General features: G+C 44.3%; 1 protein-coding gene across 1 annotated transcript in view; it reads right to left on the bottom strand.

The window, feature by feature from the left end:
• Positions 1 to 16,466, bottom strand: part of bach2a (BACH transcriptional regulator 2a) — a 39,645-nt gene that overhangs the window by 7,135 nt on the left and 16,044 nt on the right. Inside the window, exons 2-4 of the mRNA XM_030391518.1 lie at positions 11,588 to 11,870; positions 6,407 to 7,840; positions 12 to 218 (exon numbers count right to left, since the gene is read on the bottom strand). Coding sequence (XP_030247378.1) covers positions 12 to 218; positions 6,407 to 7,840; positions 11,588 to 11,854 — 1,908 coding nt within the window. The 5' untranslated portion in view covers positions 11,855 to 11,870. The remainder of the gene's footprint in view (positions 1 to 11; positions 219 to 6,406; positions 7,841 to 11,587; positions 11,871 to 16,466) is intronic.

Below are 16,466 nucleotides of genomic sequence, written 5' to 3'. Positions count from 1 at the left end.
TACGATCATACCAGTTTGTGGATCTCACTCTCCAGGTTCTGGATGCAGTCCAGCTTCCTCTTGCGGCAGCGCTGGGCGGCGATGCGGTTTTTGCTGCGGCGGCGGATGTCGTGAATGAACTCCAGCTGCTCTGAGGTCAGCTTGTGCATCTTGATGAGGATCTGGAAGTCATTGCGCGGCAGGTTGGTGATCTGGTCCACGGGGAAGGGCAGCTTTACCTAAGAGGACCATTTATGAGGTTTTACTTGTTCATCAGAATCAATCACTTTGATCAAGTGGACTTTGAGTGGGGATTATTTTGTGACTACATAACACTATCACATGATCCGTCGTCCGGGTGCCGGCCTGATGTGAATGTATGTATGCAGACGATGCATGTCAGTATGTTTCTGAAACCAAAGCTAAACTCTTTGACCACTTACACAAGTCTTATAATATTGATGTCACTATATCATATTTATCATTTCCAAAGACTGACATGTTTCTGCTACATTGTGACTGTTTTGACTTTGATACTCTCAGTACATTAAGCTGATGAAACTTCTGCAGAGGCTGGAGCGGGACTTTTTCTCGGGTTGAGGATCCGAATCCAAGTCTAACTGAGTGATATAAGGAGCTCCCGTCACACTGAGCTCCTCGTTTCTGTCTGGATCTGGAGGGCAGTGTGGTGTTAAACCACTAGGTGTCAGTGTTCAGCTGCTTATTTTATTCCAGCAGCTTTGGCACAAAGAGAAAACAGGAAGAGCTCTTTGTTTCACCACCAGGTGCAACATTTCACACTTTTTGATTCATTCATTATTTCTTTCTTCACTGTTTGAAATCCACTTCCTTTAAGTTCCTTGTCTGTTTAATGGGTTGTGTATTTTTTGGCATTTTGTATATATTTACCAATGATTGCATCAATTTACTGTAATTATTATTATTTAGTTGAATAATTTAGTATGCAGCCATTCATGCTGCGGTTGACTCTAGTCTACTGAGTGGTTCGAACCTTTCCTTCAGTTCTGTCCTCTGAATGGATTGCGTATGTATACATGCTGTGCATGCTACGTTGAGCTCTTACAGTAGCTATTCTGTCATTTATTCACCGTAGCTGTTGCCATCTACAGCACCATTCACTTATTCTATCAAAGTGTTGATGAGCGGTGGTTACCACCGCTGCTGTGTGTCTGATCTGTGTCACAGTGCAGCACTGAACATCAGCTACAGTAGCTCCTGTTGTTTCCTTCATACCAGCAGTGTTCAGCACAGTGCTGCCGCCAGTACACCATGACATCATTCACTGACAACAGAGGGATGGGAACAGAGGTGGGTGTGTGTGTGTGTGTGTGTGTTTAGGTGCCGCCTGTCCTTTACTCTATAGACATCTATATATAGCTCCATGACTCTCAGCAGTCACATAATAAGGTTGGAATGACAAAGTGAGCCTCGGATGGTCATAAATCTCCCACCAGCCTCTCTCTCTCTCTCTTTCTCTCTCTCTCTCTCTCTCTCTCTCTGTCTCTCTCTCTCTCTTTGTGTCTCTCGCTCTTCGGTGTTCTGGTTTCCATTTTTAACATGGTGCGTACCCTTTGAGACACTCTTTCATCACTTGCTGGTGTAAAGCGTTCACATCAACATTTGCATTGTCAGGAAGTCAAATGAATACTGTTGTTAAATGTAAAGTGACTGCTGACGGTCGTCATCCTGATTGAGGTCAGTCTGATCCTACAGCACATCCACATGATCAATACATGCGCCCCCTGGCTGCTGTTACACATCTGGATTACACCTAATGCCGGTTTTGAGAAACCTGGATATGCTAATTGATAGAAACTGGGATACTGTGGCGTGTTAACATCTTGTCCTGGTTTCTGAACAGTCGTTGTTGGTACAGAACATATCGTCTGAGATGGTGAGAAACAGGGACACACCTGCAGGCAGACAGTCACAAAATTGGATACTGTTACGATATGAATGAACGAGGTTTGTCAAGTGCCATGAAGATGCCGTAACCCGAATATGATCTAAAGAAAACAGGATATGACTCACAAGCAGGATGGAAGTCTGAATGCAAAGTCCACAGTGTGTTGGCCACCTCAACACAGAACACAGGACAGAGTGAAAGATCTGGGAGCCCCGGATTAGTTCACTATTTTGGGAAATATGTTCTTGGCTTTCTTTTTGAGAGCGAGGTGAACATCATTATCACTTTATGCCTGTGTGCTAAAGGTTTATATGTACACATTTTAGTTTAGACATTAAAAAATCTACTAAAACTATGAAGAGAATGGCAAGAAATAAGTGTTTTGACCTTAATGTTAAAGATGTCTATGTATTGTGCTGCAGAGATATCTACTAAAGTTAGATGCTAAAAAGCTAACACTAGCGTCAGTTGTTGATGTATAAACAGAACCCAATTGGCAGCAGTTAGAGGGGGTCTCTGGTGATATGCTACCGCTATCTGTGGAGAGTATGAATTCAATTGGGGGTTTATTCCTGCAGATTGGAATTTCAGGTGTGGTGCATGGAGGCAGAACACTTAATGCTAAACAATGCTAACCACATCAACTCCAGCTATGTATTTCATACACAGACATGAGATTGAGATCCTTCTAACTCTAGAAAAGAGAGCAAACAAGCACAGCACCCTGCCTGTGTTCAGGGCCTCCGGATTTACAGATGAAGCACTGTTCACATGTCAGTCTTTTTTGCAAACATTATAAACGTTGACACTTATACCAGCATTCAGAGCTTTTTACTGTCCTGTGGGTAAGTTTAAGGTACTGTCAGTTAGAAATGAATCTACAGGTTTATGCTTTTACTTTTTCTAGGCTTTAACACCAAAATCTTAACCATATCAAAGCCTATGAAATACTTTCACAATCATTTATAGTTTAAATGTCTATTTTCAGAAACATGTGTTACTTTCGATTGTATTTAGTTAGTTTGGATTTTGGATCTTTAACCTAAGTCGATTAGTGCTTTTCCTGAAGTGATCAAATTAAGGATCAACAGTTTGATCTAATCACTCTGGATGTGGTGGTGTTGCATGCATGCGGCTCTTATCTGTCATGTGCACTGACGGGACCTGAATTAGAGAAGCCAGGGTCCTTGAGGTGGCCGGAAACAAGATTTGTAAGATTGTGTAGCTTCCTTGTGTTTAAAAGCCTGACTCAGTGAAACAGGACCCCGGTCTCTGTATGTTTTATATCTGATGACTCAGTTACTTGTACAATAATCAGTAGAAGGCTTGAATAAGAAAATATTCAAGAATGTCAACACCAAAAATACTATCCAAGTCTTGTAAGTCCTTATTAATACATAGTAAGGAAGAAAAAAGCAAAATGGCAGTGCATTGTGGGTTGGAGGGTGTGTTGGTGGGCTGGCCTCATTGAGAGGGCAGATCTGGGGTCAGTAGGAGCAGATGGTGGAGGGAACGCGGACAGGACACCTTCCACCTGCCTACAGGGCATCCTGGGGTGTGTGTGTCCGCTCTATGGGTTAGACAACTGGGTCAGGGCAAAGAAGTGGGACACACACAAACACGCACACACACAGTATACTACAGGAGCTGAACACAAGAACACATGAACACAACCTGTAAAATGCCATGAAATTGTGAAAATTGTCATTTCTATCTCCGCGAGCCCAAAGTGACGTCTTCAGATTGTTTCTTTTGTCCAACCAACCGTCAAAACCCATGACACATTTAATCAACTATAAAAGTAGCTGGCACTTTTGTTTTTGGATCCACTAATGATTTAATCATTGTAGCTGTACTTCACTCTGCTCTAAAGAGGTAGACAGAGCCACACTGCTGTGATTTCCAACTGCCAGACACTGAATTAATCCCCTGCTGATATTAGTGACAAATATGTTCCCACATTCCATCTGATAACACAACTGCCTGTTCCAGTTCCAAGTTCAACTTATGCTCCACTTGCTCAAAATTCAAATCCGTGTTTGTGGGGTTTAACATCATGTTTTGCAGCTGTGTGGACCTCTGTAGGTGGACATGCAACACCACAGGAAACAATGTGAGGCTCCACACGTCTCTGCTGTCTACTAATCTGACTCGCTTGTTCACCGAGACATTGCACAAGAGAGCAGGATGACTTCAGTCAGTAGCAGTGGCGGTTCTAGACCAGTTTTAATAGGGGGGCCAGGTTGGCGCCGGCTTTTTTGTTAGGGGGCACATACAACCCGGAAAAAAGGATAAATCCCTCATTCAGACAAAGCAGTGTTTACAATTTCAGCAATTTTGATTGGGTAGTAAACTGCTGAGACACTTTATTTCTGCCTTTCCCTTCAGAACAAAATCATTGCAAGAAATCTGTCATTGTATTATTGATGCAGGCCACAGGGGGGTCCAGACTCAGAGTTACGGGGGCACTGGCCCCTGTTGGCCCCCCCCTAGAACCGCCCCTGGTCAGTAGTGAAGACAGAAAACTTATAATCACATGCCGATATGAATATATGCAGCGGATGGAACATCTGTGAGATGAAGCTTATAGTGAGTCAAAACACAGTTCAACACAGAAAACTGGTGTCTGCTGCAGTGTGTCTATTCAGGATAACTGAGCACCTTTAATACATCTGCAACACATCTTCACTGACTCATCCACAGGCCAGAGGACACAAGCACTCACAGCCAGTATCCTTTGTGTGTGTGTGTGTGTGTATGTGTGTGTGTGTGTGTGTGTGTGTGTGTGTGTGTGTGTGTGTGTGAGAGAGAGAGAGAGAGAGAGACTCATCTCACATCTCATCAGATATCACATGTGCTGACATCACCAAGGGAACCATACAGCTCTTTTAAATCCGAGGCGTGTGTGTTGGGAGGGTTTGCGTCATTTCTCCTGAGAGAAAAAAAAAACTGTCTAAGAATAGTCGCAGCCGTAAATCTCACTGCGAATGTGCTTGAAATTCAATGATACATGCCGCTAACAGGACTATAGCGTTACAGTTGAGGTTAATAAGAGCCAGTTATTGCTTAGAGGTCGTCGGTATTTTGGAAACAGGATCTACTGCAGAATTGAAAACCATTCCATTCATAAGTGAGACTGGAGAAAAAAAAACTAATAATGTATGGAGAGATGCTTGCTTAATAAGAAAGAAGGGTGCTGAGCAGGTGTCATGGGGTCAAATCATCATTGTTTTTTGGTTTTCCGTGTGTTTATAAAGAGGCTTATGGGCACTGTACAAAGGATAGTAATACAGAACAGCCATCTATGGAGATTGACCTCTCCTAGTATTATCTGTGTGAACAGATCAGCAATCCGTGTGCAAATGACTCATCTCTAAATATAATACACCTTCCACAAAAATAAAAAAAGGAGATCTGTAGACTCACAGAAGTATTTGTAACAGATCTGCAATTACAGGTCCAAGGAACCTTCGCTGACGGAGAGGCAGAGCAGGGACACCCGGTTATATCAAATGTACTCAGCTGACAGTGATGTGCCATAATATAGTGGCGTGTAGAATATATGCATAATGCACAAGTGGAGAGTTGTCTCAAAGTGACACTGCAGCTTTGATGGCTGCTTAGATTAGTTTGACAGCCCCGCAGAGACGATGACACACTGTCCTCAGTCTCTCTCAACATATATCTGACATCATTCTCTGAATGTTTTCTGTCTTTTCTCATTTGCACCTAATTGAGTAAATGCTACAGGCTGACGTTGAGCTGGTGTCATTTTAACCACATTCACTGTTTGAGTTTAGTTTGGCAGACTGTATTTTTGGTAACAGGCTTCCTATCCTGGCTTCTGGGAAACAATATATTTCCATGTTACCATGGAGTCAATAAGTTAACTATGGGTAACAAACATTTTGGCAAATCTGCACAATAGAAACTCTGACTGCGTACAAGCAGTCTGTAAATAACTGCAGACTGAGTGATTTTACTGAGTCAGCTGACTGATGACTCATGACATTGTTCTACTTAGAGTCAGTCTGGTTTAGCAGGTGGCACATAAACATTTCAATGGTTTTATCACCATCGTAAAACAAGAAGTAAAGAAAAAATGCCCAAAGGACGTGTCTGTTGATTACTGATTCTGATCCCATTCCGCTTGCTCGCAGGCGTTATTCTGGATTCTGATGCTTTACTTGTCAAGACCCTGCCTTCTGTGCCTCCTATTGGCTAGTACTTGTTGGTTAAGCCCTACTGTGCCTCTGAATGGCTTCCCCTAAAATTCTTACATTAACCAGTTTCACTGCTCATGTCTTAGACTTACCAACCCAACCAACAAAGGCAACCTATCAGAGGCATAGTCTGGCAGGTCTTAGCAAGAAAGCATTGAGATCCATAATAATGCCACCCTCAGTCAGGTTACTAATGGTAAGGAGTAGCTGAATTTACCTTGATGCTAACACAAAAGGAGAATCCTGGTCAAGAAGAATAATTAAGAGGCATACTAACCTCAGGGCCAGAGACTCTGGAGAGGCCACTTTCACTATCTCCTTCTGAGAAAGAGCCGGATTCATCACTGGAGTTGCCACCACTGGCACCGAATCCCTGTTCAGTTTTGATCGTGGTGCAACCCTGAGAGAAGACCACCTCTCCACTGTGGGGGTTCCTCTGATCCACTACCCCTGTCAGGCAGTGAGACAGTCCAGAGGTGGAGCCTGAGTGTGGAGATGAGGAGAAGTCAAAGTGGGGAAGGCTGGAAGGTGAGCTACCACTGCCTGTGTCCTCTGGGTAAGAGAATGAGGACCGGGAGCTGGAAGTCCGGGTTCGGGGCTCCGAAGGAGGAGGGGAGTGTGCCGATGTCTTGATGGGAATGGGGCAGCTGGTAGTGAGGCAAGACCGCCCAGAAGAAGGAGCTTCTACCTGCATCAGGGTTGAGACTTTTTCTCTGAACTTGTCATCCATGTAAGAATGGGCCAACACTTGTCGCTCTCCAGCTGCTGAAGAGAATATGACACTGCATCTGTCCAGCTCCCCCTCATGTTTAGAAGAGGAGGCTTTGGACGCTGGCCTTTCCATGCTCTTGCTGTTGCCAGTCAGCGCTGCTGGCATTACATCTGCAATTCCGGTCTTGAGGTCCACTCGATCCAAGGATTCCCTCTTATCCCTCTGTCTGTCTTTGACCAGTTCCCTGTAGTGGTTGAGAGAAAGTCTGTTGGTGAGGAGCTGCTGGATGGTGGTACTGGGCATGTCGCTGAGATCCAGGCCACCTCTCTGGAGGTAGGAGCGCAGACAGGAAGAGGGTGAACCTCTGCTCGGAGAGTGCTCAGCTACTACTGGAACCCCTTCTACCTCTAGCTCCATCTCCAGTACCTCCTCAGTACACAATTCTGGGTTACAACCACTCCTTTCATCGCCCTCTTCCTCAAACACAAATGGTTCCTCTTTGATCCTGGAGGGTGTGAGGACAGTTTGTGCAGCAGCACTGCTGTCTGCGAGCTGTGAGCTCACAGGGCTGACTGAGGTATGGTGGGACAATATAACATCGTCACTGCCATGATGGTCGTCTCCATTGTGCTTGTTGTCACAGATCTGGTATTGATATTTCCTGTATTTAGGACATTGAGAAAGGTCAGTGGGAAGTGATACATTGCTTGCTACATGATTGGTCTGCTGCCTCATCTCTGTATAATTCTCCAAGGATATTGCATCAGTAAAGACTGTATCCTCGGCAGTGATGTCATCATCATATTCCACCTTGCTATTACTGGCATGTTGGTCATCATTCTGCAGCTGGGCTTGAAGGAAGCGGAAGCAAGAGTCCTCCAGATTGTGAACACCCAAGAAGTCAGCGCACAGGATGACCTCATGGATGTTCTCCCGACTTAAAACCAGCTTGGCGGTGTAGGCAAACTGGAGCAGTGGAGCAAAACCTTTAGCTGTCACCTGTACAGGGCAGAAGAGAAGAATTATGAGATGAAAGAACAGTTTCACTGTCAGTGCCTTCAGCATCTATTAAGAGTCAGTAAATGTTCAAGAAGATTCCCATTTTCTACAGCAGCTCTAAAGGAAGGCAAAGGCAATGATACTATTTGAAACGCACAGTCAGAAACATGGGGCTGGCCAAACTCCACCATTACATGGTCGCAGGGTTTCTTGTGTAGTATAGTAAAACTGTAAGCACAGCTGTCCTCATGAGAACAATTACCATATAACTGTGAACGTGGCTGATTACGACCCATAATGCACGTTGTTATGGGGCGGCCTCTAGTGGCCATAGTAATTATTACAGCATTAAAGGAGGAAGTCTTGTGAAGTAGTATAAAGAGCGACAAAGTGCACATAGAAGGGAGACCCAGGTGAGGGGTTGGGTGAACAGGAACAGGACTTTCACCCAGGAGAACGCTGTCAAAGTCTAGTGGTGTTTTGTTGTTCTGTTCTGTACATATAACATCTATTACATGTCTGTTGGTCCTGGGAGAGGATCCTCCTCTTTGGCTCCTCCTGAGGTTTCTTCCTTCTTCTTTTTTCTCCCTGTTTAAAGGGTTTCTTTCCTCACTTGAATCGAGGGTTTAAGAACAGAGGATGCCGTTCACTGTGCACGTTGTAAAGCCCTCTGAGGCAATGTGATTCTGATTGTAGGCTATATGAATAAAACTGATTTGATTTGATTTGATAAAACAACAATGATAATAATAATAATAATAATAATAATAATAATAATAATAATGATGATAATAATTAATAATAATAATTATTATTATTATAGTTATTATTATTATTATTATTATTATTATTATCATTATTATTATTATTATTATCATCATCATTATTATTATTATTATTATTATTATTATTATTATTATTATACCTTTGACTGCACTAGTGCTGTTAGTATCACTCCATCACCAACTTCAACACCATCACATATCATTATCCTCATGAAGATAAAGATAATATTATCACTTTATATTAATAACCAAAAATAAAAACAATAGCAATAGTTTAAATGATAGCAATCACAACAACAATGATAATGGTAGGACCTCTACTAATGCTAAGTGCTACAACTGCTACTATTAATACTAATATTATTAATAACCTATGTAGGCCAACAAAGGAAAATCTGAAAACAAATAATTGTCCTTGGAAATGGAAAAACTACCCACATTTGGCGAGGTGTTAACATGCATCCACAGGAAGCAGCTCAATTGTGGGATTCTGTGAGTGTTTATAAGATCATTTGCTTGAAGATTATCTTTTTAAAGCCAGCCCTACTCTGAGAGATCCATCATGTGTAACAGAAGAAGACTGCTGTGTGTTACAACGTTGTGACTCGATTTGTGTAAAAACAGAATAAAGACTGGGACAGTGAGGTGGAGGTGTATGAACCACCAATTCAATTAACTGTCAGTCATTTCACCATAATAATCCCCCATGGTGTCTTCTGTCCTGGATCCTTATTTCTCTCCCACTCTCACCCGCTCAGCTCCCCTGTTTCCTTCTTGTTCCCTACACGAAGCGTTGCCACTATATGGCTTCATATAGGTGTATGTGCTGCTGTATGTATGCATTTACTCCATATTGCTGTGTGTGCATGTGAGCGAACATGAAAAGATATGTGTATGTGTGTATAGTGGTGTGCGTGTAAGCCTATTTTCAGCTGGCGTCAGCAGCTGCTGCCTCCTGTGCACAAACACAGAAGCTGCACTCCAGCCTCACACCAGCCTCACTAATGAGATGCAGCACACAGAGAGATGACCGGAGAGAGATGGAGATGATCAATCACATGATTGATCATTAACACTTATCTTTAACACTTTATCTTAAAAGGTAATATTAATCATGTTATTCCACACTGGCTGACCAGCAGTATGATTTTGTTATAATATGCCAGAAAGCACAAATCAAATAAACTGCAGGATTTGTGTTTTATTTGTCAAGCAAATACTTGAGCGGTCAAGCCAAACCCTTAAATAAACTCTGTAAACCTTTTCTATCACTAGCAGTCAAGCTAACTAGCAGGCTAGTTGTTGTGCTGCAGGTGAAGACAGCTTCATTGACTCATGTTGAAGTGAATCATTTTATTTGCTGCTAAGAGAAAAACATGTCAGGTGTTAACAGCTGAACACAGTCTTCTTTACTAACATGTCGAGACCAAGGCGACTGGTGCTCCTCTGCTGCCAGAGACTCGCACATGTAACGCCACATCCCACTGTGTTTAGCCCTGACCGCAATGAGTTCCAGTCATTTATGAGAGGCTGGGTGATGGGACAGTACGTGAGAAACAAAGCTCTGCTTGGAATTATTATGGGATGGACTTTTCGCGGTGGAGGCCTGTGCGAGCGATTCCTGTATAAGGTAGAGTCACACAGACATATGAATCACTCGATCAGGAGCTGTTCCCTGATCAGCAGCAACTGACAAGGTGACCACATTGATATTCATGCCCAACATGTTTCCATAAACCCATCAGTTCATTGTGTGTCCTCCTCCTGGATTGTTTACCAGAGGAAGTTGACGTCAGCTCCCTCCTGCTCCTGCTTCACAGTCACACTGTCATGCTCATTCACACTCGTCTTCAGCTGTGAAGAGGTCTTCACGCTCTGGGCCACAGTCAGGCTGCTGATAAGTGTATAGCACAGAATAACTGAGTCTGGGTAGGGTCGGGTTACTTATGAGTCTACTTCACTGTTTCCCTGTTGCGGCTCACATCATGCTCTATTCACTAATGCTCCCCATCTACAGAATGACCACTAGGACAATACCCAGCAACCCAAACCCACATACAGGTTTATGAGTCTTCTCATTCACCGTGATGTGCTACCTTTCCTGTGAAACCCTCACCCCCCTTCCATAAGTTGGTCTGTCCTACCCATGGATCAGGATACAGTGCGACTAAACGAGAGCACCTCAACACAGAGCCCTTCACAAAAACTCAACCAACTCTCCACAAGTGAAGAAAGAGCTTGGTCGCTTTCACTTGACAAGCCCAACAAAGTGGTTCTCTGGTGTCAGTGACATTTGGTAGACCTGCACTACACACACAGCGGCTAATGTTTTTATAAATCATTATCTGTCACTGCAGATTATTCTCATACACTAAAAACCACTACATGCTTCTAGACTGATGCAGTTAACATTTCTGAATCAAAAGGTGTAAACTTTCATACACTTCTCTGCTTGCTCTGTTTTTCAGACAGTGACCTCCATCAACACCATGAAGCTTGAGTGCCAGTTATGTTTGATATTTCATTTCACTGCATGATTCTGCACACGGTGACAACCAGTGACAAGATGAAGTAGGAAGTGTTTAACTTTACCTCATGACTCCCTTTAAAGGAGGACCTACAAAAAGTGTGCCCCGTTATAATTCATCACATCTCACAGACTAATCAGAGAATGGTAAGAATCGTAGCAGCTGAGGTAGAGATGTCCTGACTCAGTCTCATGTATGAAGCACTAGATCTACTCTGGTTTTACTGGCTATTGGTTGTATTTCCCATAATAATTCTTTCTCGCCCATTTTTGTTTGTAGTGGGGAGGATCAGATAGATATATACAGTAAGTCTGTAGTTTCCCAGCCCAAACTGTAAGAACACTGACAACTTCATCAAGGTTATTTTCACTTGTTGCCACTCCCTGTGGAGCCCACTGAGTGTCCTTGTCCTTGTTCTCACTGTGGCCCTTTACCTTGTCTGGCAGGTTAATGACAGGCTCCACTTCGCCAGGTGACCCGTTGCGCCCTAACAGGGCCTGCAGGAAGTAGCGGCTGCTGGCGGCGAGGACGGCCCTGTGTGCTCGCACCTCCCTTCCTTCCACCAGTACGGTCACGTCGCACAGGATGCCCTGCCGCCGCTGCTCCTCCAGGCTCAACAGCACGTTGGCACAGTGGACCTTGGATTCGTACACGTACAAGGGCGCTGCCGCCTCACCATCCTGCTCCTCGCCTGTCGACATCACTCCCTCTGGCACCCTGCACAGGAGACAAAAAGGACAACGGTCAGGTGGCTACATTTAACGTGGAGTTTAACCCAGTCCACTATTTAAGTGGAGAAAAGATACGACAATGCAAACAAGAATGCAACCGCTACAAGTCAGAAGCACTATGTTTGTGGCGAAGGGAAATGAAGAGTGTGCAGACATTTATTAATGCAGAAGTTGTGCAGTGTGTGTACTTGGGAAACAAACTCGGGAATCAGTCACAATCACCTGTCAGCCACCGTGACATCATTCACAGATGGTACCCAGACGACACCACTGACAAGCCCTCGCAAGCGACAATGATTCACAGAGCATTTGGGAATGGTGAAACATATGGTGAAATATGATAGGATCAACTGTCACTGTGTTGTAGGTACATACATGTGTCCGCTGAGGAATTTGACTTCTAAGTCTAGGAAACATCAGCAAATGACATAAATTCAGCATATGAGCTTGTAATGCCACGAACTGCAGTCAAATATGGCAAAGGTATTCCAAAGTATATCAGGCATAACTCTGCGCTGAGTCATGGAATGTCTCACACTCCATCATAAACAAACATTTAATCAAGTCAACCCTGTTGGGTCTTCAACAGGCGGTCCATGACCTTTAGTGGCGTCTCAGAGTTACTGCAGCAGGGGGCGTCAAATTATGGTATTATTGATAATATCTTGTAGGTTTTATTTTTCAAACATTTAAATGTGGCTGAAATGAATCATCAACATCAATCCAACATCTTGTTATTGTAAAGCCAAAACAACAAAAATCATTTCATTCATGTGATTACATGTCACAGTCATGCGAGCAAGATATCTGACAGCACGCTTAACTCACACCTCCACCAAACAGTCCAGCCTTTTCTCGAGCAAAGCTAGTTTCCATGGTAAGAAGCAACCACAGACCAAAAGGAGAGTACACGAGAAAGCGAAGAGCGGCAGAAGGGCAACAGTGAATGTTAGCAGTGGGTTAGCAGGTTGCATGTGTTGCTACAGTTCAGGTGTGTTAGTTAATAAATCCAGCATGCTAATGTTAGCCATGCTGAAGCTGCTGCTGACTTGTTCGTACATGCACCACAGGCTGTTCGATATGTTTCTGCAACGCCCAGTTTAATATTCAACACAACTGTATACAATATATGTAGCAGGAGGTCCCTGCTCCGCCTCTCTGTCGGTCCCTGGCCTGAAATGTTGAAGACCCCTGAAGTAAGTTGAACCGGACTCTCTGGTTCCAGTGTCTCTCTGTCAGCGTTCTTTTTTGTCTTACGCAGGCTGAATATCTCCAGATTTTGGACTGCTGCTCAATAAAAGAAACAAAAGAAGATGATGATATAATAATAGCTCATAATCACTGTCAGGTTGTCATCAAGCACAAGACTCTGACACCTCCCCTGCAGAGACCAGAGTGATAACTGTAATGTCTCAGACAGTCAAACGGTACAAGCATACAAGAGCGTGTTCACAGCAGGGTTATTGTACTGAATGTTATATACTATAAAATAAATGTATGAAGGCAGGCACATGTGTATATTCAGATAAGTACAGATATGTAGCAGCCTCCCACTCTGACTGCAGGCAGCTCTGTCCATTGTGTTTCATTTTAATGCTGTAGTACATAAAACCCCCACACAGACAGCTGAGCATGCAGTCTGTCTGTCTCATCAGCCCTCGGCTTTCTCTCTCTGTGTGTGTGTGTGTGTGTGTGTGTGTGTGTGTGTGTGTGTGTGTGTGTGTGTGTTTCTGCTGATTCATGGCTTTTCAATAGGCAGAGCCCAGCACTGGGGGCTTGCTGAAGTAGTGTTCTGGCTTTTCTCCCTGTGGCCCACGGGCCAATCATCAGTGTTGTAGATCATCTCCTGCCTCCCCTCAGGAACACTTCAGGCTCACACATTCTCTATTGCTTTTCATGATGTTTGCAAATTGTTTGCTCGCACTGTTTACCCAGTGCACTGCTCTGGAGCTGCTCTGCTGCCGACAGTGAGAACAAAGGAAAGTCACAGTGCATCACTGACTACCTGTGCTACTATCTGTCTTCTTCACACTGTTGGTTATGACTAAGCTTTCCTTTACTTTCATCTACTGTAATCTACTGTCATCTATTGTCATCTACTGTACTCTATTGTCCTCTCCCCTACTCTGCTGTCCTCTACTGTCCCCTACTGTAATCTACTGTCCTCTACTTTCCTCTATTGTCCTCTACTGTAATCTACTGTCCTCCACTTTCCTCCATTGTCCTCTACTGTAATCTACTGTACTCTACTATCCTCTATTGGCCTCTATTGTCCTCAACTGTCCTCTATTGTCCTCTACTATCCTCTACTGTCCTCTACTATCCTCTATTGTCCTCTACTGTAATCTACTGTCCTCCACTTTCCTCTATTGTCCTCTACTGTAATCTACTATCCTCTACTATCCTCTATTGTCCTCTATTGTCCTCTACTATCCTCTATTGTCCTCTACTGTAATCTACTATCCTCTACTATCCTCTATTGTCCTCTATTGTCCTCTACTATCCTCTATTGTCCTCTATTGTTATCTACTATCCTCTATTGTCCTCTATTGTCCTCTACTATCCTCTACTATCCTCTACTGTACTCTACTGTACTCTAGTTACCTCTACTGTCCTCTACTACCCTGCATAAGGAAATGCACAGAAGCAAGATTCACCTTTATGAATTCAGCTGATCATTCAATTAGGACAAGCAGTCATCACACAGTGTCATCCAGGGTTCACACTGAGGTCTCGTGTTATTACGCTGCTGTAGTTACGACTGTGGATCGAAGCATGACACACACAGATCCATCTGTTCTTATATTGTTTTATTTCATTTCTACTTTTGCTTTATTACAGTTATTTATGTATGTAATGCATAAGGTTGAACCCATGAACCAGCCACATGACCAGATGTCTCTGTTGGACACAGTGATGCTGGATGTCAGGAAATGTCTGCTAACGGTGCAGGCAGAATATAAGAGGGGACATTAGGTGTGATGTGTGTGTAAGTGTTAGGGCGGCCACACCATCGTCAGCGTCATTAGAAAGAAGGAGCCCAGAATGACTCCGTCACTGGAGGAACACAGCAGATCAGACACTGACAGAAATCACTGCTATTGCTTTAAAGTTGCTACAAGTGACAAGAAATCCTTTTTAGTAAAGTGCAGTTTGCTTCAGTTACTGCTGAACTTACATAAACAGCCCTGTGAGCCAGAGGGAGCTCTGCGCTCAGTCTTGACTGCACAGAAATTATTTTGAGACATAGACATGTCTCTCTTTGAATTAGCCCAGTCTTTGACGTTTGGAGACTCGTTTGTCCGTGTTTTGCTTTTCCCCCTCCCACCACGTTGGGTAAACTGTTCAGAGACAGTTGAGGGGCTTTTGGTAAACAAGACATTGCCAGTGGTTTCATCATCTTGTCTGGGCTGCGCTTTAATATGTAAGAGGAGAGGATGGCGTGTTTCAGCAGCAGACTGGGCTGACAGGCAGCTCACTGATACCCATAATCCCCAAACTGTAAAATTACAACTGAGAGCAGTTTTCAGAGTGTAACTGAGCTAAAATCGTCTGCTACAGTGAAGAAGTGTGGCTGCTGTAACACAGTGTGTGAGACCATGCAATTGACTAAATGTTTAGCTAATTATATTTGATAAAGAAAACACTCATTCAATAGCTTGATATGCAAGGATGCATCTGTCAACACCATGAACACTGTAAGCTACATAAAGGCCGCAGTGGGAGCGTGTTCTCTACATATCACAAGGGCTCATTAAGATATAAAGAGCCTTAATAATGAGGTACTGAACACACCACGCAGCCAGGTGTGATACCTGAACACACCACACAGCCAGATGTGTTACCTGAACACACCACACAGCCAGGCATGCTACCTGAACACACCACACAGCCAGGCGTGCTACCTGAACACACCACACAGCCAGATGTGCTACCTGAACACACCACACAGCCAGGCGTGCTACCTGAACACACCACGCAGCCAGGCTTGCTACCCGAACACACCGCACAGCCAGACGTGCTACCCGAACACACCACGCAGCCAGACGTGCTACCCGAACACACCACGCAGCCAGGCGAGCTACCGGAACACACCACACAGCCATGCGTGCTACCTGAACACACCACATTGCCAGGCGTGCTACCTGAACACACCACACAGCCAGCTTGCTACCTGAACACACCACACAGCCAGATGTGCTACCTGAACACACCGCACAGCCAGACGTGCTACCTGAACACACCATGCAGTCAGATGTGCTACCTGAACACACCACACAGCCAGGCGTGCTACCTGAACACACCACGCAGCCAGACCGTGCTACCTGAACACACCACACAGCCAGGCGTGCTACCTGAACACACCACGCAGCCAGACGTGCTACCTGAACACACCACGCAGCCAGATGTGCTACCTGAACACACCACGCAGCCAGATGTGCTACCTGAACACACCACGCAGCCAGGCGTGCTACCTGAACACACCACACAGCCAGGCGTGTTACCTGAACACACCACACAGCCAGGCGTGCTACCTGAACACACCACACAGCCAGGCGTGCTACCTGAACACACCACATTG

Source organism: Sparus aurata, chromosome 16, assembly GCF_900880675.1.
Source record: "Sparus aurata chromosome 16, fSpaAur1.1, whole genome shotgun sequence".
In the NCBI taxonomy this organism is placed as follows: domain Eukaryota; kingdom Metazoa; phylum Chordata; class Actinopteri; order Spariformes; family Sparidae; genus Sparus; species Sparus aurata.
Note: the sequence above shows the minus strand (reverse complement) of the source record. Positions and strands in the feature narration are given on the sequence as shown.